The 15377-nt window shown below is 34.6% G+C and overlaps 1 protein-coding gene across 1 annotated transcript in view; it reads left to right on the top strand.

Annotated features, from left to right (window-relative positions):
• The window catches only part of KIF6 (kinesin family member 6), a 158325-nt gene that overhangs the window by 17246 nt on the left and 125702 nt on the right, over positions 1-15377 (top strand). Inside the window, 3 exon segments of the mRNA XM_037405664.1 lie at positions 1075-1222; positions 2678-2787; positions 12295-12424. Of these exon segments, the coding sequence (XP_037261561.1) occupies positions 1075-1222; positions 2678-2787; positions 12295-12424 (388 nt within the window).

Genomic DNA, 15377 nt, shown 5'->3' with positions numbered 1-15377 from the left:
TGCAAGAAATTTTGCCATATATTAATAAGAAAAAAGATGCTATATTTGTATGTAAAAGTTGCTCCTTCAAATTTTACTGACTATGGAATCTAGATTACCATAATTTAGGGCACTGCTTTTTGTCCATTGCATTAATAGCCCTCTCTTTTAGAACAAAATCAGGACCAAAAATCTGTTAAGTCACAACTTGAAAATTCTGTTTAGTTAGCCATGGCTGCTGAGCTGTATGTCAGCTGCAGCTAAGTCCCACATTTCCTCCACGGTGTATAGCTATACCACTGTCATTAAGCTTATTTACTGTTTGGTGGAAATCATGTGGAAGTTAACAATGAGGTTGCGATGAATTAGAGAAAGATATTTGAACTGGAGTTTTGTTAAGCACTTCTGCAAGTAGAAAAGGTGAGGAAAAAAAAAAAGATTATTGTGTCTAAATATCATTTCAAGCTATGCCATTGCATCGCTACTATTGCTGTTCCACAGAAGCTTCTTGTACAGGCACAGTTCCAACAGGAAAGTTTGCTTTTACCAGTGTGGTTTTGTGTGTTATCATAGTAAATAAAGATTTTACTACACTGATACAAGCACAGATTCTCCTGCATATCGTAATCCAAGCTAGCAGTAGTCTGCTAGTTTAGTGTAGTAGTATTCTCAGAAAGAAAAAAACACCGCTGATATAACTGTATCCTTACATGAGTTTTCTGTTTGCAAGTAATGAAGTCTCATGAAATATTTCCAGGTTCTTTAGCTGTAATGTATCAATGGTCACAATTCCTGACATCTACAGTCTTTTTACAGACTAAATACCATCCTAGCAAAAAGTTATCAGCCAAAGAAAAAAAAAACATACAAAGGCAGTGTAGATAGTAATAAATATGATCAACTAATGACGACATTGAACAATGGGGCAAGTCAAGGCATCAAAAAGCCCTTCAGTTCTAGACAGCTTAAATTCCATTGAATCTAGAGCACATATCTTGAAGTTCATTCTTGTATTACTGAAGACAGCTTCTATGTAATTAGGAATTACTGTTAACTATATTTTGGTTCTATCTTCTCATTTTTTTTATTCCGTAGTGTTTTGGCAGGATACAATGGTACTGTCTTTGCATATGGCCAGACAGGCAGTGGCAAAACTTTTACCATCACAGGAGGAGCAGAACGTTACAGTGATCGAGGCATCATTCCCAGGACTCTGTCTTTTGTTTTTGATCAGTTGCGGAAGGTATGGGACGTTGTTTTCTATTTTGTGTTTCCTTTTTCAGACTGGATTTTGGATCAAAAGCTCTATTTAGTTATGCTTACAGGGATATTTCTGTCTACCTGCTTCAAAATCTTTGTTTTGTATGTTTTCTTTCTTGGTGCGTCTTAAAGCATCTCTTCTTGTTGCTTTATCTTTCCACCTGCCTTTCTTTTCATACCTTTCACTTGTTCCATTTCTTTTATCTACAACAGTGCTTTGGAAAGTGCTGACACAGTGAAGAGTCATCTGCTTCCTAACCCTAAGTAAGATGGAACAAGAGAAAGTGAATTCGGAGACAGAAAATACAAGACTTTTGAAGCTCTTACTTGTGCTGAGGCAGTGCAATTTGAAAAGAAGGAAAAAAACCTTTTTGCCCAAAATGAGAAACAAATCAGGCCCTTTGTTTTAATAATTTATTGGTTAGAAATTCTATTTCCACAGCTTCCTGTTTGAACAGTTCCTTACTATGTTTTTTCCATCCATCCGTAGTGTGTCTTTTTAAATGGTGTACCTTGAAATAGTGAACTTTCAGTATCAATAAAAAACCCCATGGGAACTAACTAGTCTATGAAAATGAAAATTTCCTATCTCAAAGTATTTTGCAAAACAACTCTAGTGGATTGGATTATTAAACTGCTACTGTGATACTGCTGAAAAGTAGTGACTAATATTTTTTTATTATTACTATTTTGGAAATCATAGCCCATTATTTTGAGGTTTATGTTGTTTGGATTTGGCTTTGGGGAAGGAGAAAATTCTGTCTGCAAAACCTAGTTGTGTTAAGTTACATTTGGCAATGTATTATACAAAAAATGAGAAATACAGGAAACAGCCAACATCATATACAGTGATTAAATGTTACAATAAAGGGAGTGGAAAGCAGTATGTCACTGATGTTTCTAAAAGTAGATCTTTGTTTTGTTGTTGTTCCTTAGTGTTGTTTGGGTTTTTTTAAGCATAGTCTTTCTATCCATGAGAGTTTACCTCTTTATACCATTCTTTTTGTGCTGTAGAAGAGAAAAAATGGCATGTTGCATGGTTCCCGAAGCAGGCTGCCATGTTCTAAGTTTATAAAGAGTTTTCCAGATATAAGGAACCGATAAAATATCCCCAAACTAAACTCATTGGCATGGTGGGGTTTTGGTTTTTTTGGATGGGTGTGTGAGTATGTTTTTTGGGGGGTGGGGGGGGTGGGGTGTGGTTTTTCCTTTTTCTTCTTGAGATGTTATACTTGCGGTAACAGAAAACGTAAAAGTATCATGAATTGACAATGTAACTCATACCCAGGAAAAGAAAAAGAGAGTGAGGAAGCAACATAAAAGTTGTAGTGATGAATTTTTTATTCAGAGGAATTTGTCCTCTGATCTAGCTCTGACATCTCTTTACAGCTCTTCCTTTTTTCTGTTGTGTTTTTTTTTTTCTTTCTTTCTTATCCAGGATAGCAGTAAGGTGTATACAACTCATGTTTCCTACTTAGAAATCTACAATGAATGTGGTTATGATCTGCTGGACCCAAGACATGAGGCCTCCAGACTGGAAGATTTGCCGTAAGTAACGAAACTACAGAGAATCATCAAAAAACAACAGAAATAATTTTTGTGTGTCCTGTTGCATTTTTGGGGGTCTTTTTTGAAACTGTGCTATTGAACTCAGTGTTAATTAACTCAAAGTACTTTATTTTCTCAATTTTAATGACACTGTCTAAATTGTATTTTTATGTATGGAGGATAGGGAAACTAAATGGGAGTAACTGAAGGTAAAAGTGTTAAAAACGGATACTGATATTATGCAGAAGAGATCTATTGCAGCTACTGAAAACTGAAGGTATACTTTTTTTCTCATGACAGCCTTCTCTTTATGTGGTATGCACATGTGTGTGTGTGGCAGAGACGCATTTAACAGGCACTATTTCCTCGCAATAGTAGGGAGAAAAACTCCTTGCTTCTACATGGACCTATTTCTTCCAGGACAGTTATTTTTCTAGGATAAGCAATAATGAAATAAAGTAAGTAACAGATAGAAAAGGCCACAAGGAACTCCAAAGGGCAATGTATTTACTTCAAAATAAATGATTGTTATAATATTTTTCATTGATAAGACAATAGCACCTACTAATACATGGAGAAGGGTTGTAAAGTTTTGTAAATCATGAACACATAAGCTTGGTGCAGTTAAAGTTCTTATGTATAGAAAATTCAAATCCTAGTTTCTATGTTTCTTCTGAAAAAATAGTTCATAGTATGTGTTATTCTTAAAACAGTAAATATGTATAAATGAGTTATTGACCAGATTTACAAATGCCCTGGAATAATGCTGGGAACCACTTTCCCACTCAACCCACTTTCTCACTCAACATGATGGTGACTGAAACATGTAAGTAGCAGTTAAATCACTGCTGATACAAGAGCAGGAAATGTGCTGAAAACTGCCAATGGAGCAATAACAGAAAATCAATAGAATTTTATATTAAAATTTCTAATTATGTTATTAACATATTAAACCTATTTTATTTATTTTAAAAAAATCTTCCAAGTTGTCTTAAAATATAGCTTTAGTTTTCTACACCATATGTAGTATCTAGGATGTATATCTACAAAAAATATTCAAGATTTTCTTTAGAAAAGCTGGTCTAGACATAAGGAGGGCAGCAGACAAACTCAGAGTATGAGACTGGGCTGAATACTGGTCTCATTGCTTTGCTTTCTTCATCTATAAAATGGAGCTAAATTTTATCACTTTATGACATTGCTGTAATAAGGACTATATTTACTGATGTCTTTCATGGTAAGGTTTAGGAATTTAATTTTGTTTATTATCTGCTTCCTGTGCTATACAGAGAGAAATTTTAAATCAGAGACTAATGTGAATAGTTTAATTTTTGTGCCCATTTCTACAGGTGCAATTTTTTTTGCTGTGTGTAAAAAGAGGCTAATGTTATGCTTTTATTCAGCTTATTAAAGTTAGTGCTATTAAGTTATTTAAATTTATTAAATTATTAATTTCATTTATTAAGCTATTTGCAATATTTTATTTTAACTCATTCCATTTATTCATTTTATTAAATTGAATTACTCAATTGAACTAAACTGAATTTGATTAATTTAAATGCAACTTTAAAACAGTTATTTGGTGGTCATATGCCCTGAAAACTACGTCACTTTTTAAAACTAGGTTCTGAATAATTACTGATAATCATGCATTTAAAATCTTGAAATTATTTTATATATGGTGATTCAATTAATCTAAAGAGCAACTCCTTGTTATGTATTAGTCTATTTTAAAAAAGTAAAAGTTGAGAGATAATTTGGTTGTCAATTAAGGATAAAGCACACTGGGATAATCATAATTACCTGTAAACTTACATAGTGTATACTATTGCAGAGTGGGTTTTAGTGAGACAATAAATTTTTCTTTGCAGAGTAACTAATCTTAAGTGCTTAATGGTTTTACTATACATGGTCATTATTGTTTCCAGTACATTGTCAGAAAAATATGTACTGTACACTTAAACTATACCTTCACAGGTCACATTTAGCATTGTATGAAAGTATTTGTTCAATAAAATATAATTTTTTTAAGATAGTAATTTAGGGATTCAAAGTTTAAAAATATATAGTGTCATTCTGAGCTAAAAAGGGAGAACAAAATTGCAGGAAAGGGTAGTTGCGTGATGAACTATATTTTAGTTACTTGATTAATTTTTGTAAATGACTAGTAATAGTTACACATAAGTAAACAGTAATCGAATACTTGAAAATCTATCAGGTGTTCATTACTTAAAACAATTAATTTTTCTGAGAATTTTATGTTCTTGAGACCTTTTAAGATGTGGCGGTAGGAAGCGAAATACAGGATAACCTATAGGATGGACAAGAAAAGAGTTGAAGATAATTGTCATTTTAGAACAGTATACAAAAGATGAGTTAGCCTCGTAAAATATGCATATTGTTTCAGAACAATATTGTTATCCATATTTTTGCAAAAGAAGGGGGTAAAATTTGAATCAAAGATATGTACTTCTGCCTAGCAAACTATGTTAATGACTTTGATATCAGTTCGATGGAAGAGATAAACGCTGAGTGATAGCACAGTAACAGAAGTTGTGAAAAGCGCACAACAGACTTGTTGATAATACTTGAAGAATGAGACATTAAATTGTATTTGATGTATAAGGCAAAGTAAATAATAACAGTGTTAAATATTGCCCGTTGCATCTAATCATCGCATTATTGGATTTGGAATCTCAGCTCCTGAACTCAAGATTTTGTATGTAGCCATTTTATATTCTGTAGACCAGGGGTCCTCAAACTTTTTAACCGGGGGGCTGGCGCGCGGATGAAGTGGCAGGCAGTCATCTGCGGCTGCTTCGTTTCCCCCCCTCAACCCCCAGCGGGGGGGGGGTGTCTGTAAATATCTGGGGCCGGATTGAGGACCCTAGGGGGGCTGTATCTGGCCCACGGGCTGTAGTTTGAGGACCTCTGCAGCAGACTATTAAATTTTCACCTTAATACTGCTGAATCATTTCATTAGAGTCTGCCAGATGAGAAAGGAAGAGGCTTTCACAAAAAATCACTAACTTCTGGAAATAAATTCCTGACAAATGTGTGAATGTAGTTCATGTATCTATATATCTAAATGTGTATAGATTCATATATAGAATTACATAATTTTTTATGTATGCATATGTAGATATATGTATACATATTGATTTATATGTGGATCATGTTTCTAATAGGTACAGATATTTATGCATCAACTAAGTTTGGGGTTGGAATCCCATTGAACATTTATTTTTACAGGAAAAGAACCTGTTTTCATGATGTTTACTTGTAATAGTATTATGTGGCCCAAAGAAGATATAATCTGATATACCTTAATGCTTCAAATACAATGTGCCTTAGTTTACAATTGTAATTGTTTTGCTTATGCAAAGCTGACAGTGTTTTAATTTTGTGACACTGTAGCCGAAGCACAGCATATGCAAGTACAAATATGTTTGAAGAATCTTACTTGTTAGAATGCAACAATTGAATTTAATATTGACAATCTAATTCTGGTTGTAGCTGTAGAGAGTTCCGTGTTTATACAAGGAAATTATGATTGTTTTCAAACATGCAAGAAGTATAAAACTATTTCTTTAAAACACAGCTGCTAGAAGACTATTTGAATTCTTACTGCCATCTCTTGTTTCCATAAAAGATTTGCAGGACTGCTCAAATCAGGAAAATTATTCTGAAGCTCTTTAGATTTGCTCTGCAGTTGTGCAAGAGGCTTTCTTCTCCAACAGGTTTTCTGTTTTACAGTGTATTTGTAATTTATATAATTCCATGATACTGAATCAAACAAATTTCACTCTAGTTATAACCTGGCAGTACAAAAATTAAGAATTTCCTTGGCATTGAGCAATAACACAAAAATAAAGACTGAGATTATAGAATCGTTAGTCATAGATAAAGTCAGGACAACAAATAAGTTACTGCTTTACCTGTCTGAACTGTGGCAGGTGACATTCTTGCATGTGAAAGCAAACTAAAATTAATGCTATTTTATCTTAAATTGTCAGCCTTTAAACTGCCGTAGTTGAGGACTGTTGTGGTTTGACCCCAGCTGGCAACTAAGCACCGCACAGCCACTCGCTTACTCCCCCCACAGTGGGATGGGGGAGAGGGTCAGAAAAGTAAAAGTGAGAAACCTCATGGGCTGAGATAAAGACAGTTTATTAGGTAAAGCAAAAGCCATGCATGCAGGCAAAGCAAAACAAAGAATTCATTTACTGCTTTCCATTGGCAGGCAGATGTTCAGCCATCTCTAGGAAAGCAGGGCTCCGTCACACATAACAGTGGCTTGGGAAGACAAACACCATAACTCCAAACGTCCTCACCTTCCTTTCTCCTCCCCCAGCTTATATACTCAGCACAGTGTTCAGTGGTATGGAATATCCCTTTGGCTAGTTTGGGTCAGCTGTCCTGGCTGTGTCCCCTCCCAATTTCTTGTGTTCCTTCAGCCTTCTTGCTGGCAGAGCCTGAGAAACTGAGAAGTCCTCGACTTAATATAAACACCACTTAGCAGCAACTAAAACCATCAGTGTGTTATCAACAATATTCTCACACTAAATCCAAAACACAGCACTGCCGTAGCTACTAAGAAGAAAATTAACTCTATCCCAGCTGAAATCACAACAAGGAGCTGCTTCACAGGAAGCTCAACCATTAATCAGGAGTGATGTGACCAGGAGAAAATGTAATCTAAACTTCCATCCAACATAAATGATTCCCCATTTTTGTGTGAAGATTCTGTAAAGTCCTCTTTCCTAGGGAAACATACAAGTTTTAGTGTGATGCTGCCTGACTTTTAAAAGAAAAGAAACCCTAGCTAATTTGTATTGAATCTTCTGAGAACTCACTCCCAGCTTATGTTTCAGAAGTTTATTTGAACTATAGATTAATGAACTCAATTCCACAAAAGGAAGACACTTTTAGCGAAGAGCCAATTAACTGCAAACATCAACAATGATACCTATATCAATATATATTTGTAACATTTAGAACTGTTGTGTTTCATGGGGTCAGTGTCAAATATATTAACTTTAAAAAAACCCAAAATATCTGTAACTGAATATTGGTTAACTACATCAAATGAGTTTACGGTTTTCCGTTTCTGCACTGCCCTCCAAGGGCTTTAAGAGTTAGTGAACTACTGACATGCAAAGTTAAAGCCACTAGTATAGTAATTCCTGTGCTGCTTAACAAAGGGGGGGGGGGGGGGGGGGGGGGGGGGGGGGGAAGTACTGAATACTAAAGATTAGGAGAATACAAATATTTGTAAATTTAAGCTTTCCTGTTTGTTAATGGGGGGACAACTGAAAATTGTTCTGAATCATTTCTTCAAAGATTTTGTTTATTATAGTTCAAACAAATTTAAATGTGTAAAATACCTTCACCATACATTATATATTATTTATTCCCATCCAGTTTTTATGTTGATTTGTTTCCTAAAAAACAGTAGGAAGTCACTGAAACTTTCCTAAGGTGACTTCTCTAAAGGCATCAGATGAGTACATTAATTCAGTTCAGGTTATTGCTGTGCAGTTCAAGGCAGTTTTACTTTTGAATATCAGACTTTTTTTTGTAAGATCATTGCAGTTGCCTGCAAATTCTAACAGTTCTTACATGTTTTGCTTGTACATGAACCACCAATCTCATTGTTTCAGTTCTGATTCCTTGTTCTGCATGGTAGGATGAGAGGGGAGAGAAAGACAGTGCAGGGCCTCTTTCTGGATCTCTGTAAGAAATGCCTGATGACAAATAAGTTAATAAGGTAACTGCTTAAGACAGTTTAAGAAAAGGAATATAGATGGCAAGTAAATCTTGTGTCCTGCCAGATACTGGGCACCCTGCATCGAACAGCAGTATTGGATGGAGCCTGAATGGATTTTAGATTTCATCGCAGTATACTGTGCAGAGCAGCACAAACCCTGTCTGTGGAGAGAAAGTCTCCCTTTTAGTCATTTGAGCTATTATATTATTTCCTTACAAGAAAACAGGTCCATTTCTAAAAGGTGTTCTCATTAGAACTTCTTGCGGCAGGTGGTGTGATGACAGGTGGGAGTTGCCTGCAGGCTCTTTGTTGTAATGACCTGGCTGAATTCATCCTATAGCACCATACGGGTCTGAAAGCACAGCACAAGCTGCACCTGCTCAGGTTAACCATTATGTGAATCCTAACTCCTAAATGTGCAACAGTCTCTCAGTCAGTATCAATACACTCCTGTGTCCATAAAGTATAGAACAAGCAAACTGTTTTTCCTGTCTCACATGTTGAATTTGTTGGAGACAGTGGGAAGGATTTCCTATCACAATATGATGTGTCAGGAGTACAGTCCGCACCAATACTTACTTATCTCGTAGTTCTGCCATGTCTCACAAGCTAAGGAGATTATGCTCTAGGTCTATACTTGAAAATCAGGTCTTTGTGCTGTTGAAAGCTGTGCTGGTAGTTAAATAACTGTGAATTTGCTTTGTAAACTTTGCCTCTTGAATCACTGTTGACTTTGTCCTCTGATGTGGTACTCCGAGACCTATGTGTCTGAAAGTTTTTTGGGGTTGGTTGTTTTTTTTTTTTTTTGGATGATACATAAAATTATGATCTTGATCATTCTTCCTTATAACCTAAAGCTCCTTGCAACTTTACATAAAGATTAGCTATAATTATCTATTAGTTTATCCTGTTCTTTGGGACAGACTCCTAGATGCATGCTTGCTGCTTTTCTCTTTTATCCTTTTCCTAAATTTATTATTGGCTGTATGGTCTACTCATGCTGAAGTAGTATCACTATATCCTGCTAACGTGTTGTCATAGAAGGTATGTATCCTCATATGTTATTTTTTTACATCATTATGATTAATTTTTAAATGTTTATAAAGTTTAATTTCTTCAGTTTTAAACCCTAGAGACAGTTATCATCATAGGAAACTTGATTTTTCAAATTGGCATTTTTTTTCTAAAATATTTAAGTTTTTATTTTTTATATTACACAAATGAATGAGATTATATTAATTAATCAAAGGAAGCTTTAACTTCATTGATTGCTACTAACAGAAATTTCATAAATCAAAGCATTTAGTTTGTAAGGCTCCCTTGCATTAATGGCAGCAGCTCAGATGATGCAGGGAAGGACTTGAGTTAATAACAGTATAAAAAAGGCTGATCCCATCCTACAGGTTTCCTAGTCAGCTACAAATTCCATCCATTAAGCCAAATGGAAAAGATTCTTTGTTTATAAAGAAAACCAAACCTTGTCTCTGCCTTCTTTCAGTCATTATGGATAACTCAACTGAGCTTTTCCATTCCAAGATCCAAGTTTGGGCTATGAAATGTAAAAATTTCACTAATACAGAGAACATTCTATAGAAATGTATTATAATATTGTACAGTAACTTTATTAGCACTATAAAATAAATCGTTTTGTTGTTTAGGAACATGTCTTTCTGAGGAAGTTTTGACAGATGCCTCTCAAGATGTGCAAATTTAGACTTCCATCTGGAAATCCTCCTAACAGCTGCAAAGCCACTGTATAGGAGGCTGCCAGTGGTTTGTGATGTCCCCACTGTCTCCTTTCCAAGACAATAATCTTCCAGAACTTTTTGTCCAAACTAATACCTTCCTTGTCTGGAAATTATTTATAACCATTGGTCAATATGTAGTCTGAAAATATCTTTAGGAGTTTAAATATTGTGCCAAGTGTGCATAGTAAAAAAGCATTGTTTTCCTAAACTAGAAAAGAGATAGACAATGCTTACTGTGCAATTTCAAAATATTAAAATTATTCAAAGCATTACAACGTAATCAGAACCACTCTGGGCTTTAGCATGTGATGCATGTACAGATGGGATTGCAGACAGAATTCAAGTTGACATTATCAAAACATTGTTATATGAGAGCAGAGTTATGCTTTTGGGTTTATGCTCTGGATGGGGGACTGTACTAGTTCTCTATTACCTTGCCACACAAAAATAGGGCTATAAGTGGGAGGCAATCATACTTGAAAAAAAAAATTATGACTACTAAAGAAGCATTTTGTGTAACTTTACATGTGTTTTTTTCTTGAAAATAGTGAGTGTATTGCAATGTATTCAATTTCTGTATATCCATTCCAATGTTTTGACCATCAGAGTGTGAACTACTTCTCTATTACTTAAGAGTAATACAACGGAAGGCTGCTTAGCTGCTCAATTTGATTCTGTCAGCTTTGGAGAAAAAAAGACGAGCAAAGCAGAACATAACTGAACCAGCCTGGTTTTAAAGCAGCTTGGAGTAATTAACATGCAAGGACTATCTAGAGAGAAAATCTCAAGCCCCATACTCCCTCTTGTGGTTAACCTTGAGGAATATGGGGGGGAAGTGTGTATGTATATATATGCACACACAAATACATATATTTATGTGTATACATATATATAAAGTATTATCTATACTTACAAGCGGGAAAGTGTTTTTTAAAGAACTTCTAACTTTAAAAAGTTCTAATTTTCTTGTTATAAGTTGTCACAGAACATGTAATTCACCCTGAAGAACATGTCATTCATCCTCAAAATTAGTGTACCTCAGTTTTAACAGATTCCTCACTCTGACAGTTCTCCAAATCCAGTGATGCAACTACTTGGCTTCCATGTTGGGTACTACAGTATGTCCTAACAGAGGAGACCCTAATGGCTACTCAGTAAAGCCAATAAAGTTTAACTCTCAGTCACTTAATCAAAAGAAAAAAAATCTTATGTAAAAGTGCTATTTAAAGAAGTGGAAAGGAGTTTCAGTAATATTTAGTAGCTCTCCTGGAGTTTTTTACCATGTCCTTGGTACTGCCATGTAATGTTCTTTTTCTGAATTTTAAGTCTTAAAGCAGTACAACTAAGAGCATTTGTAACCTCAGTGAAAACAGATAAAATCATTCTGTTTTTAGAATTTGAAAGAAAAGAAGAAAATCTGCTTGCTTTTAATTTAAGAAAGGGATAATTTATATTTGTAGTTATTACCATTTGAGAAGAATGACAAGAGAAATAATCTTGACAAGTGTTATTACAAACATTTTGGCTACAGGTGTGTTGATTCTGAAATAGGCCATGCCTATTTGTTTATCAAGGATATGGTATGGTTTATATACCATTTGTGCTTAAACAGCTGTGGTAATGGCAAAAAAACCTTTTACTTGTTATTTGTTTGTGATCATTCATTTCACCTCTTGCTCTTGAGATTTTACTATATCATTAAAAAAAAAAACAACAAGCTTTTCCTAGGTTATAGATTTTATATATTTCTTTACTAAGTGGAGGCTTATAATAAAGGAATAAAAAGATAGTGACAGAGGTAAAAAAAACCAAACCACTTCCTTTAATGTGTATTATTTACTTATGTTTCTAGTTCTTTTATAATTGGTTTTGGGTTTTATGTGTCACCTTTTAGGCACAATCAAAATGGAAGTATGGAACAAAGATTGCTTTACAACTCTAATTTTAATTTTTGACTTGGTGTTTGTTGTTGGGTTTTTTGTCATGTAGAAAAGTCGTAATAATGGAAGATCCTGACCAGAACATTCATCTGAAAAACTTGTCTCTTCAGGAAGCAACCAGTGAAGAGGAAGCTTTAAACCTACTCTTCTTGGGAGACACCAACAGAATGATTGCTGAGGTGAGAATTGCTGCTGCAAATCTTAGTTAGCACCACCACAGTTAAAATGGTCATAAGCTTTTCCACTCTAAGATTTATATTTTGGAAGTCCTTGGAGATAAAGGAGTATGTATCTTCTTTCTGAGTGTATTTCCACAGTGAAATTAAATAAGCATTTCTCTGATGATAGTTTTCACTTTGCAAAGAGCTTTCTGTTTTTCCTTAGTGAATCTGCTGGTTGTTTATGTCATAATTTACTGCAATTTAAAATAGTGGGGGGAAATTTTTCACATAAACCATATGCTTACTTTTGAATATAGCATGTATCAACATACATACACATGCAAAGATTAGAAAACATATCCTTACAAAGCATTGTCAAACATTCCCACAGAAGTACTAAATTGCCTTTGAAGGAGTTGCTGTAAGAGTTAGCAGTCCCCCTTTTTTTAATTCTTATTGCATAAAGATGTGGTGTTATGTGTAAAAAACCAAATGGTAGTACACGGCAAATTCAAAACAAATATTTACCAATTTGCAAAGACAAGGGTGTTTTAACTGATTCTGGAAAATTCAAATTAAATGTTTCCATATTCAGAATCTGTAGGGTTCCCCCCCCCTTATCTTCATACTAGAAAATACAATGTAAATATAAGAAGTGTACTGTATAATGGGAGCACTGTCAATGTATCTTTACTACAACAAGCTAATTCTATTACAGAGATTTGTGGGTTTCTTCCACTGACCAAGAAGATAAATAATACATCAATGAGGGGAAAAACATTTAAGTATAAGAAATAGTCAGGTAGCTCTCTGTTCCTGCTGGTTGGCAATGTACACCTGGGCACAGAGGAAGAAGCATTTGATTCAGAAAATATAAATAGCCCAAAAACTCTCTTTCTCAAGGAGACTATTTCAGCAGTGACATTTTGAGAGGCAGAAAGATGTTAAGGCAAGAGATAAGTAAGCTGTACTTAAGGGCTGTTAGTAAATACAAATGTTGAGGCAAGGAACCATTTGATGATATTGAAATGGAAAAAAATATACAATTTATAGAGGAGAGGAACTTGAAAAAGTGTAATAGAGGACACAAAAAGATAACATAGAGTTCAAAAGCCTGAAGACCTATCATGACAGTTGGTAATGAGAACAGAAAAAGAAAGTTTATTGCATGGAGAAAGGTCTTCAACATATCTCTGATCAGTTTAGAGGACCTGTGTGTGAAAATGAGAATATTTAAAGAATATTGTGCTGCTGGCTGACAGGGTCATAAATCAGCAATTGTAAAGGGCAATTGTATTACATATTTGGAAGATGTTGCCTAAAGAGAAAATATATCTCAAACACTGAAAGTCATGAACAAATAGCAAGACTAATGAAGATGGTAAGTCATTAAAGGTCAAGATGAAGTAATTCTCAGTAAAACTAAAAGAATATTCTTAATGGGTCAGACCAAAGATATGTCTGCTGCAGTTTCCTATTTTGAACAATGGCCAATAGCAAATATATAGAGAAGAGTAAAAGAAAAACCAAGTAAATAATATTGTTTTTTTAAAAAGCTAACTCCTAACCTTCATTAGTTTGTGTTTCAGACTATTTATAGCTAATAACCTCTGTTGTATTTTTCTTTACATGAATTTGCCCAGGTGCTTTTTTTAGCTTCAGCAAATTTTTATCATGAAATCTCATGTGACACAAAGTTCCATGATTTAACTGTGTTGTGTAAAGAAAAAACTCCTTTAGCTTATTTTTTAATCTGCAACTTGGTAGTTTTATTTGGGGCATGCTAGTACTTGCAAGAAAGCATAAGAATAGACACGAGAATGTTTGGGACCCCAATAGCAGAGAATTCGTTAATCTGTGTGTCTTGGGTTAGCAAATGGCATGCCATTGTTGCTTTGCTGCTTTTGCCACAGCAGGAGTTTTTTGTTATATGAACACTATAAAAGTACTGTTTAATAGGTCTTTAACAAAGAGTACTGAAAAGAAAAAAATGCAGAGAATACTTCCTTGGAATAACTACTACCTATTGCAGTAATATTTACTTTGCTTAGCCTGAATGCTAATATTATTCCAAATACTTCATATGAGGTGTATATTATTGTAGATGTTATGTGTATGTAGTTATCTCATACATTGTTTCTTTGCAATTGCAGCAGGTTCATTGTAGTACAGTTCAATAAGCTTACTGAGCGCTGCTTCCTTTTAGACATTACAGAATTTATCATTATCATCTGGCATTTTTGGCTTTAGGTGACTGTGGTACTTTATATGATGACTTCTCAGAATGAGAAAATAGTGTTTGCAGAAATGAGACGTTAATGCAGAGGTCTAGGGAAGAGGATATACAACATCAATGATAGCTTCTTCTCCAGAGATCCATGTTTTTAAACCTTATTGAATTATGATAACACTTCCTGACCTCAAAAAAGATTAGGATCCTATTTAAGTAAACTTTAAAGAAAAAGACAGAAGATGGATAAATGTAAATAGAGAAGAAAGTTAAAGAAATGCTTGATTCATCTTTTTTAATGGTGAGGAGTTTGGCTATGGGAAAACTAAGACGACTGTCATGGATCATATATGAAATCCATGGCCTCTAAAATCGCATTCTAATGCTGTACCCCTGAGATAAGCCCTCTTTGAAGAGCTGCAGGACCATTTTGAAAATAAAATGACAGTTTAATTTCTGCAATGCCTCTGCTAGTGAAGCCTAACTTGATTTGAGGGCTGCACCACTGACTATGCTGTAAAGAAAGTGATCATAATAGCAGAAGTATTCTGTAGCCTACATTCATTCATTAAATGTCGTAACCTAAGGGGACGTTTATAACTGAATACTTCTTTCCCACACATAATTATATAGCTCATAAGAAGGAAAAAAAGAGGAAGCTAATCTAATTTGTGCAGGATTGGTTTATAAGTCAATATAGGACCGATCCTTTCCTCTAGTTTTGACCTTACTACAGGTTGT

This window comes from Falco rusticolus, chromosome 12 (genome assembly GCF_015220075.1).
Source record: "Falco rusticolus isolate bFalRus1 chromosome 12, bFalRus1.pri, whole genome shotgun sequence".
NCBI classification, from domain to species: Eukaryota; Metazoa; Chordata; class Aves; order Falconiformes; family Falconidae; genus Falco; species Falco rusticolus.
This window is presented reverse-complemented; position numbering and strand designations above follow the sequence as displayed.